The sequence below is a fragment of the Hippopotamus amphibius genome, chromosome 16 (assembly GCF_030028045.1).
Source record: "Hippopotamus amphibius kiboko isolate mHipAmp2 chromosome 16, mHipAmp2.hap2, whole genome shotgun sequence".
NCBI classification, from domain to species: domain Eukaryota; kingdom Metazoa; phylum Chordata; class Mammalia; order Artiodactyla; family Hippopotamidae; genus Hippopotamus; species Hippopotamus amphibius.
In genome coordinates this window covers 50315192-50326266 of record NC_080201.1, presented here as the reverse complement: position 1 = coordinate 50326266, position 11075 = coordinate 50315192, and the positions used below count along the sequence as shown (strand labels likewise).

At 47.6% G+C, this 11075-nt stretch overlaps 1 protein-coding gene across 1 annotated transcript; it reads right to left on the bottom strand.

Moving 5' to 3' along the window:
* Positions 1 to 3108: 3108 nt before the first annotated feature.
* SELENOV (selenoprotein V) lies at positions 3109 to 9950 on the bottom strand. The gene is made up of 6 exons (XM_057713673.1): positions 9040 to 9950; positions 7564 to 7588; positions 7415 to 7468; positions 7228 to 7302; positions 7027 to 7125; positions 3109 to 5206 (listed from the first exon to the last, which is right to left on the bottom strand). The coding sequence occupies exons 1-5, from the start codon at positions 9906 to 9908 to the stop codon at positions 7048 to 7050; spliced, it is 1101 nt and encodes a 366-aa protein (XP_057569656.1). The 5' UTR covers positions 9909 to 9950; the 3' UTR covers positions 3109 to 5206; positions 7027 to 7047.
* Between the last annotated feature and the right edge of the window lie 1125 nt (positions 9951 to 11075).

The following is an 11075-nucleotide window of genomic DNA, read 5'->3' as shown; positions in this document are numbered from 1 at the left end:
TGACCAGGCCCCACTAAAGAGCAGCCAGCAGCATCTGTACAAGTTGGGGCATGGCAACCAACCAGACGAGGGGCCAACCAAGTCTACCAGACCACCCACATAGTCAGCCCACCACTGCAGAAGGACCCACAGAGCCCCCTTGGGGTAACCCCTAGAGCAGATAGCTTGAGTGACAAGAGGGGAGTGCACTGCTAGGATGCATGGCACACATCCACGGTCAAGAAATGTAACTAACCTACCACATACACAAAACTACAAACAGTGACTTAGACAAGATGAGATGGCAAAGGACTATGCTCCAGATGGAGGAACAAGTTAAAACCCCAGAAGCAGAACTAAGTAGAGACAGGCAATCTACCTGAGAAGTCAGAGTAATTAGCATAAAGACGATCAGAGAACTCAGGAGAATGGCTGCACAGAGCAAGAAGTCAGAAATTTTGAACAAAGAGCTAGAAAATATAAAGAACCAAACAAAGATGGAGACTATAACTGAAATGAAATATACACTAGAAGGAATCAACAGTAGCCTAAATGATTGAGAAGAATGGATCAGTGAGCTGGAAGACAGCGTAGTGGAAATCAGTGCTGCTGAACAGAGAAAAGAAAAAAGAATGAAAAGATAGTTTAAGAGACCTCTGGGACAACATCAAGTGCACCAATACTTGCATTATAGGGTACCCAGAAGGAGAAGAGATAAAGGGCCTAAGACAACATTTGAAGAAATAATAGTTGAAAAATCTCCTAACCTGGGAAAGGAGACAGCCACCCAAGTCCAGGAAGCACAGAGAGTCCCATATAGAATCAATACAAAGAGGAACACACCAAGACACATTGTAATCAAAATGATAAAATTAGAGAATACTAAAAGCAGCAAGGGAAAAGCAACAAATGACATACAAGGGAATGCCCATAAGGCTATCAGCTGATTTTTCAGCAGAAACTCCTCAAGCCAGAAGGGAGTGGCATGGTATATTTAAAATGATGAAAGGGGAAAACCTGCAACCAAGAATACTCTACCCAGCAAGGCTCTCACTCAGATTTGATGGAGAAATCAAAAGCTTTACAGACAAGCAAAAGCTAAAGGAATTCTGCACCACCAAACCAGCCTTACAACAAATGTTAAAGGAATTTCTCTAAGGGAAAAAGAAAAGGCCACAACTAGAAACAAGAAAACTACAGAATGAAAAGGCTCACCAGTAAAGTCAAACAGATAATAAAGGTAGGAAATCATACACACACAAAGCTAGTAGGGAGGTTAAAAGACAAAAGTGGTATAATCATCTGCATCCACAATAAGCAGTTAAGGGATATCCAAAACAATTAAATGTAAAATATGTTATCAAAAACAGTAATTGTGAGAGGAAGAGAGCACAAACTCGGGATTTTTTAAATGCATCTGAAATTAAGAGATTAGCAACATATATATATATATATATATATATATATATATATATATATATATAGACTGCTATACAGAAACCTTATGGTAGGGCTTCCCTGGTGGTGCAGTGGTTAAGAATCCACCTGCCAATACAGGGGACATGGGTTCGATCCCTGGTCCGGGAAGATCCCACATGCTTCAGAGCAATTAAGCCCGTGAGCCACAACTACTGAGCCCACGTGCTGCAACTACTGAAGTCCATGTGCCTAGAGCCTGTACTCCACAACAAGAGAAGCCACTGCAGTGAGAAGCCCACGCACTGCAATGAAGAGTAGCCCCCACTTGCCACAACTAGAGAAAGCCCGTGCCCAGCAATGAAGACCCAACACAGCCAAAAATAAATAAAAAATAAATCTTAAAAAAAAAAAAACCTAAAACAGTTACCAAAATGGCAATAAGAACATACATATCAATAATTACCTTAGGGACTTCCCTGATGGCATAGTGGTTAAGAATGCCTGCCAATGCAGGGGACACGGGTTCAAGCCCTGGTCCGGGAAGATCCCACATGCCTCGGAGCAACTAAGCCCACGAGCCACAACTACTGAGCCTGTGTGCCACAACTACTGAAGCCCTTGCACCTAGAGCCCATGCTCCACAACACAAGAAGCAATGAGAAGCCTGCGCACTGCAACGAAGAGTAGCCCCCACTTGCCGCAACTAGGGAAAGCCTGTGCGCAGCAACAAAGACCCAACACAGCCAATAAATAAATAACATCTTAACGAAGAAAGAAAATGCTTGCATAATTAGATAAAAATACCTATTAAAAATAATAATTACCTTAAACAGACTAAATGCTCTAAGATTTGCAAAAATGTAAAACAATGCCAATTTTCTCACTAAATTATTTTGCGGGGGAGAAATGGTTATATTTTCATAAAAAAATTATTTATGTTAACATGTAATGAACTCGTTTTAAATAAATTTTTAGAATTTCTCAGTTTTAATTCCTAAGATATGAATAACAGCAGATGAATCCACATAAACAAAAGCTGTTTGGGATGATTGATAACTTTTACAAATGCAAGGTGGGCCTGAGACCAAACAATTTGAAAACTGCTTCTCTAAACTTGGCAATAGCACTCCTATTGCTAGTGACTGATTGGCCTGGGATGGACATTTGACCCCAGTATGGCCAACCAGATTTCAGAGCATATCTGCTAAACCTTCTGGAAAGGATTTTGCTCCTTGAAAATGCAGATTTTGTTTTACAACCAATTCATAAAACATACTTTTAAGTTCTCGATTTTATATATATATATATTTGGACACACCACATGGCTTATGGGATCTTAGTTCCCCGACCAGGGATCAAACCCGGACCCTCAGCAGTGAAAGTGCAGAGTCCTAACCACTGGACCGCCAGGAAATTCCCTTAGTTCTCGATTTTTAATACAGTAAATATCACTAGATACAGCCCACAACAAAAATGCTTAGTTCCTCAATTTTCATTAATATAAAAGACCTGCAGATCAAAAAGTTTAAGAAACTCTGAACTAACCCATGTAGAATACTGTAATGGCACATTGTAAGCACTCCAAAATGTTAGCCTTTATTATAAGGGTGATGATGAATGTAATCTAACGCCATAGCCAAAAACCCTTGGTCAAAACTGTACTCATGTTCCATTGCTGCATAACAAATTTTTGCAAACTTGGGAGCTTAAAACAACATAAATGTATTATATTAAATCTCATAATTACTAAATCTCATAATTTCCATGGTCGGGAATCCAGACATGGGTTAGCTGGGTCTCTGCTCAGGGTCTCACCAGGCTGAAATCACAAGGCTGGCCAGGACTCCAGCCTCACTTGAGGCTTCCAAGCTTATTCCTACTGTGGGCAGAATTCAGTCCCCTGCAGTTGTAGGACTGAGATCCCCACTTTCTTGCTGGCCGTCAGCCAGAGGTCACTCTCAACATCCAGATGTCATCCTCAGGCACCAGCCAAGTGGCCTTCTCACAACTAGACACAACTTCTCACAACTTCTTCAAAGCCAGCAGGAGACTTTCTTCCGACGCGTCTTGTCTCTTTGAAGGGCTTGCCTGATTAGGCCCACTCGGGATAATCTTCCATTTGATTAACTCAAACTCAGGGCAAAATTCTTTTTGCCGTATAATGCGACATAGTCAAGGGAGTGATACATGTCCCATCATATTCACATGTCCCACCCACACTCAAGGGATGGGGATTACACGAAGGTGCGGGTCTTTGAGGGTCACCTTAGAATTCTGCTTACAATAAAAATCTTTATTAAAGTATGTATTACCTTATTATGATTTCTTATATTTACCTTATGACGAAGAAATCTAGAGTCAAACCCTTAGACTCACTCACTCACACACTCCCAGTGCTAGTGTATTTGTTAGGATTTGGGCTTGACAGTGCCCTCATCTGCTGCCTCCTATCCCTACTCAATCTCGATTGAATCATTCCCTGTCTCATGATCCAGATGGCTTTGTGGATGAAGCTAGGCTGCAGAAAACTGTACACATTATCAATGAGGTCAGGAAAAGGTAGCAGACAGCTAGTGAGCTGGAGGGGAGGGGAGGGAGGGGAGGAGGGAGGCTGGGCTGCGGGTGGGTGGGCAGGAGGCAGAGGTCTGTCTTGGAGTCACAACATTAGACTGGCTGGCGTATCTGGGAGAGTTTTTCTTTCCTAATAAAGTGACACCGCAAGCATGTCCTTGCCTTCTACCCTCTTCCGCCTGGAATACAGACATACTGGGTAGAGGCACCACGATGAAACAATATGCATGAGTCCTCAAGCCAATGCATCATCACACATGAATGATGGTGGGAAAGAAATGTAGGAGAACTCTGGGTCTCCTATGGCATTGTCGGACAGCTGGCTGACCCCCAGCCCCCTCCCACCAATTCACGAGCAAAACAATTGTTTTTTCAGTTGTGCGAGCCACTGGCAGTCCAGCTTGCTTTACTCGCAGGCACGAGCACTCCTAACTGAAGTCTACTTCTAATGGAAACCTATGTACTCTGTGCCAGACTTTGGAAATTTCACAATTAAGCAGTAATGATGACACTCATTTTATAGAGGGGGAAACTGAGACTCCGAGAGGTGGTGTCCCTTGTTGGCGGTCACACAGCGACTCCGTGGTAAAGGCCTGACTCCCTCACCTGACACTGGACATTCTGGCGTGTGCCTAGTGACCCCACAGAGCCAGATGTAGGGTAAGAGGCTCATCGCTGTCCACTAAATGCACAAACAGCCCTCTCCCAGGTCATCGAGACCCCTCCCAGCACTGAGATTCTAAGACCTGTGGGTTTAGAAAGTGAACTCCGACATGTAGTGAAGTTTGGGATGTCAAGGGTCTGAGGCTTGCTACAATTCCTATTTCCGTCTCAACCCCTAAATATGCCAATGAGTTGGGAAGTTTTCAAATTCCAAACCAGGGCATGGGAAATGAAGATGCCACAAAAGAAAGAAATTGACCTCGACAGCATGAGGAGTAGAGGCTAGACCATCAGGAGCAAAGCTGCGGAGCAGCAGGACTAGCCTTCTGTTCAGAGCTGGCCTCCCCTCTCCCGCCCGGGGTCCAGGAGATGCTGGGAGCACGGTAACAGGTAGCAGGCAGCTTCCACAGACGTCAGGAGTGAGTGTGGCGACAGCAGACACAGTCAGACCAGAACACAGGGAGGCAGACTCTGTATGTAGTTCCCTCCTCAACCTCGTCCCAGCCCCAGCCACCATCAGAAAAGGACCTGACTTGGCGACATTTCAGCCCTTCTCACCATCCTGCTGAAGCTCCTGAGATGGGGAAATAAGAGAGAAAAAATTTTTAAATAATAATAACAACAGCAACTCCAAAAAATAATAATAATAGCCTTTGTAGGGCTTACTATGTGTCAGGCACCATTCCAATGGGTGCTTGGAATGCTTTCCATGCTTTCTATGGGTTACAATGCCAGCCAGAGTCTCCTTGCCATTTTTTTTTTTTTTTTGGCCATGCCACGTGACAGGTGGGATCTTAGTTTCCCAACCAGGGATCAAACCTGCACCCCCTGCATTAGGAGCGCAGAGCCTTAAGCACTTCACCGCCAGGGAAGTCCCTCCTTGCCATTTTTCAAACACACCAGACACACTCCTACCACAGGGCTTTTGCACCTTCTGCTCCTTCTGCCCACAATACTTACCCCACACCCACCCCCCGACATCCACATGGTTCAATCCCTTATATTCTTCAAGTGTTTAAATATCACCTTCCCAATGAGGTCTTCCCTGACCAGAGTTGCAAAAAACTCCCGACGGCCCCCAACCCCCTTCCCTACTTTATTTTTCTTCTCATCACGTATCTCCTTCTAAAATGCCTTCTATTCACCTAGGGTCTTGTTCATTGTCTGCCTCCCTGGCTAGTCAGCTCCACTAGGGCAAGGGTTTGTGTCTCTTTGGTTCACTGCCTTCATCTCTAAGGCCTAGAATAGTACCTGGTAGGTACTCAGCAAATAAATGAATAAAATGAAATCCTAGGAGGTTAAAGGCACATGATCCAGACAGGGCAATGAGAGCACTACATTTCCTTGGGCCTCAGTGATTTGTTCAGGGATGGACATGTGACTTAATCGATGCCACTAGGAATCTTGCGCAGGATTTATGGTGTATTTATGATGAGTATATCAAAACTCATCAAAAAAAAAAACCTCATCAACTTGTATGCTTTAAACATGTATTGTTTCTTACACATCACTTACACCTCAATAAAGTTGAAAACAATTGTAAAAAATAGATATGCAATAGACAAAGTATTAAATCAGTAGCAGCTTGCAAATGTCTATGTAGTAAGTGGTTTGTTTTTTGTTATTGTTTGTTTTTGTTTTTGTTTTTGCTGCACCACGTGGCATGCGGAATCTTGGTTCCCTGACCAGGGATCAAACCCTGTGCCCCCTGCAGTGGAAGCATGGTGTCCTAACCACTGGACCCCCAGGGAATTCCCTATAGTATGTGGTTCTAAAAATCCAGTATTGGTGGGAAATAAATTATTGTGTCTGTGCTTTAATACCTTAAGAAAATGTTAGCAACAGAACTTTCTGCAATGAAAGATTCCATGTTCTAGATCTGTGCTATCCAATACAGCAGCCACATGTGGCTGTGAGCATTTGAAATGTGGCTAGTGTGACTAATAACTGAGTTTTTAATGTACTTAATTTCAATTAACTCCATTATAAGTTGAAAAGTCGCATGCTGTTATTGGACAGCACAGGTTTATAACCAAAAGCTAAAACAAAAACAAAAAAAAATAAAAAATAATAATTAAAAAAAAACCCAAACCTAACTAAAGCTCTTTTGAAAAAAATGTATAGTTGTCATACAGTGAGCCCTGCTCTGAACTGTGCACTATTACCTTATAAGAGGCATCTTATGGAATCATCTCAACAACCCCATTTTACAGATGAGGAAACTGAGGCTCAGAAAAGGCTGTAGATGACTTATCCTGATTATAACAGTGAGGACTGGCTGAGCTAGGATTTAGGCTAGAATGTCTTTCACTCCAAGACAGGGCTCTGCCTCCTGCCCAGCCACCCACCCACAGCCCAGCCTCCACCCCTCCCACCTCACCTCCCTCACCTCACCTCCAGCTCACCAGTTGCCTGCTACCTTTTCTTGATCTCCTCATTGATAAGGTTTACAATTTTCTGCAGCTTGGTCTCATCCACAAAGCCGTCACCTTTCTGGGTACAGAAGGGAAAGAGGACAGACATGTATTTCTCCCACCCCCTGGGACCCCAGCTCCACCCTCCCCCTCCCTGTCCAGGACCCTTGCTCAGAATCACCTTCTTTGAATGGATCAGTTTCCCATCCACAAACACTTCAAACTCCCCTGTAGCCTGGGCAGATATGTCCTCCTCCTGGGGAGGGAATATTAGAGGTTTGGGGAGGTTAAGAACTCCCTTCCAAGCCTCTTGGGGGTCTTGGAGTCCTGACTGCCCCCCTACTCTCCCAGGGCACCAGCACACTCACAAAGAGTAGACAGTTTGGAAATTGCTGCTCCAGACTCTTTTTCAGTAGGATGTACTGTGGGAAGGAGATGGGATCATGTTGTCACGGGATCACAGTGGCAGACTTCATGCCCCCCACCTCCCCCTACCTCTAAAGTCAAAACTACTCACCCGAAGACCATAGCTTCAGAGGCCACTGGAGGCCAAGGGCGGAGAGAAGGGAGGCAGAGAGGGAGGAAGGGAAGACACTGCATCAGTATCTCAAGTCCAGAAGGACACTGTGAACAGCTAAGTCAGATCCCATCCATCCCCTGCTCAGAAGATTCCCATAGTGCCCTCTCACTCAGGGCAAAAAACCACAGTCCTCCCCATGGTCCACAAGCCCCCACAGGATCTGCCCCCATCACCTCTTTGTTCCATCTCCTCCCACTGACCCCCTGGTTCCAGCCACAGAGACCTCCTAGCTCTTCTTCCAACACTCCAGGCATGACTTGCCTCAGGGCCTTTGCACTGGCTGTTCCCTCTGCAGAATGCTCTTTCCATGGTGTCTAAATGGCTCTTTCTCTCCCCTTTCAGGTCTTTGCTCATGTATCACCTCCTCAGTGAGGCCTTCCTGATTACTCCAGCTAAAATTGTGACACACACACACACACACACACCCCACTGCCAAGATGCCTTTTGTCCACAGCACTGATCACTTCCTAAGATACTAGATAATTTGCCATGTGTTGTACTTATTGCTCTCCACACCAGAATGTCAGTGCCACAGGCATCTCTGTCTCATTCACTGCTGTGTCTGTGATGCTGAGAACAGGGTCGGCACACGCATGGTTGGTGCTGAATAAATGGTTGTTGAATGAATAAAATAATGAATGAATCCACAGAATCAGAGAAAGAGATAGAAAAGAGCAGATGGGTAGAGAAAGAGAGAGGGGGGAGATGGGGGAAGAGAGACAGAGAGAAGGAGAAAGAGATACACCACAAGGGAAAAGGAAAAGAGTCAGTGAGTTGGAGAGGGAGCTGGAGAGCTGGAGTGAAAGACCAAAGCAAGAGACACACAGGGACCAGAGACACACCAGGATATTGGAGGGGAGGACAAAGCCCCTCCCCAGGCCACATTCAGCCCTGGGTCTCAGGGAGGTCAAGGGAGGTCACCGCTGTTTACTGTTGTCATTGACACAGAGCTTCAGCTCTGGGGCCACACATACGGACCAAAGCCAGACTCCTTTGGCCTTTGCACTGGCTGTCCCCCCTCTCCCTTGCTACCCACCCTGTTCCCCCTACTCCTACCCCACCCTCTCCACCCCACTTAGTATGCTCATCAATGAGATGTAGCAGCCTAAGACCCACCTCCTGAGAAAGGCTGTCCTTGAACACTCAGTCTTCTGAAGCTCTCTCCCTCCTTGCCCTCCCTCAGGGTGCTCTGCTCCCTCTCCCCCTGCCGGGACCAACCCCCCCCCCCCCCCCACCGCCAAGCCCGGCTCTGCTCAGCCCTGTATCCCCAGAAGGCCTAGCCCCAGTACCTGCAGGAGAGTGAACGAATGAACTCAGAGCTCTCTAGTCCCAAAGAGACTGGCAGGTAGAGCCTACCCCTGCAGCCCTTCCCCCACTGGGAGGAAGCAGGTGTGGGCGGGGACAGCCCCTCACCAGTAAACAACTCGAATCATGATCTTGTTGTCCACTTGGATGTTCTCGCTGGTGGAGGCGAATGCGTTGGTAGAAATCGGTAACGCGACAGCTAACGAGGGGATGGCCCCCAGGAGGGGCGTCCCCGGGATGTGTCCAGGAGAGAAATCTGTCAGCTTGGTGGCAGATAGGTCTGCCTCCGGAGTGGACCCGAGGGGGGGGCCCAGTAAATCGGTGGCCAGTGGAGTAAGGGCAGGAAGGGGCTCTTGGATGGGACCAAATCCATTGGCGACCGATGGGGATGGGACGTGCTTCACCCTCAGGGTTGGCGCAGGACCCTTATCAGGTGACAACGGGAGCTTGGGTTCAGGTGACAGCGGGAGCTTGGGTTCAGGTTCCGGGGGCGGACCCGAAGGTAGGGCCGAGTTCGGGAGGGATTCCAAGGCAGAAACCAGGACCCGAGATGGGGTCGGGGCTGGGATCCGGGCGGGGGTCGGGACCCGGACCGAAGTCGGGGACCGGACCGGTGTTGGGGTCCGGACCGGTGTAGGGGCCCGGACCGGTGACGGGATCCGGACAGGAGTTGGGGTCCGGACAGGAATTGGGGTTCGGATGGGAGTTGGCGTCCGGACCCGAGTCGGGGTCTGGATCGGGTCCAAGGCCGGGACCAGAGCCGGAGTCCGAACCTGGATGGAGGTCCTGGGCGGGGTGGAACCCCGGGCCGGAGTCGAACCCCCGGCCGGAGTCGAGGCCCGGGCCGGAGTCGAGGCCCGGACCGGGGAAGGGGCTGGGGCCCGTGCCTGGTTGTTCATGGGGGATAGGGGCGCTCCCCAGGTAGCCCGGGTTGGGATCCCGCCCGACCCTCCTGCCTTCCGTGGGGAGAGCCTCATCCGCGCCGGGTTCTAAAATGGGAGGCGACCACAATGGGGCGCTGTTACACGGGGTTCCATTCAGCGCTCAGGTTCTATTGCCCTGAGCCGGGGACGGGGCGGGGACCTCTGAAGCTCCCCTGATAATTCCCATCTCCCGAAATCTTTACCTCCAAATTGCCAGTGTCCTTAACATTCAGGCGTTCACTATATGTTTAATGAGTGCCTGTTAAGTGCACAGTCCTGTGCTGGGTGATTCTGGGGACACAGAAGTCTGGAAAGCCCAGGTCCAATGATCAGGCTCCCTGTCCAGCAGGGGAGATATACCCTTTATCAAACAATGACAGCCCAGTGAGGTCAGGGCCAGGGTGGAGGAGGCACAGGCAGAGGGGTTAGAGATATGGTGAGGAAGCACAGGGAGTTGTGGGATCCCCAAAGAGGTGCTAGAACCAGTGTGGGGCAATCAGAGAGGGCTTCCTAGAAGAGGTGACAACTGAGAGGCCTGGAAAAAATAACAACAACAGCAGATTTTACATTCACATGACGCTAAGTGCTACACACATGCTTGTAGCTGGTAAGTGGCAGAACCAGGATTCAAACGGCAGCCATCAGACCCCAGGGTCCTGACAAAGAACCCTGTGTCAAGGGCTCTGTCACACTGTGAGTTCCCCAGGGTGGGAACTTGTCTGGTTCACCGCGGAATCCGCAGCTCCTAGAACAAGGCCTGGCACACAGTAGGCACTCAATAAATATTTGTCTTTTTATTTTGAAACAGTTTTAACCCTGGTGAGAAGTTAGGAAAATAGTACAGAGAATTCCTGTGTAAAACCTTCACCCAGTTTTTCCCAGTAACATCTTATGTAACCACAGTACATTGTCAAAACCAATTGGTCCAATGCTGTTAGGTCAGGTACAGACCTATTCAAATTCACAGAAGGGTTTCAAGCAGAAGCCCACTGTGCTTCCCAACCCCTGAGAGCCCCTCCTGGGATAAACCTTGGTGCTGGGTCCCAAAAAACAGGAGGATCAAGAAAGACATTGAATTTTCTGTGTGATGCTAGGCAAGCCTCTACCCCTCTCTGGGCTTGTGAAATAAACTTGAAATGGGCTCTCCTCTTATAGCATAATATTGAGAACTAATATTTACTGACCATCTATTGTATGCCAGCCTCTGTTATAAAATGCTTT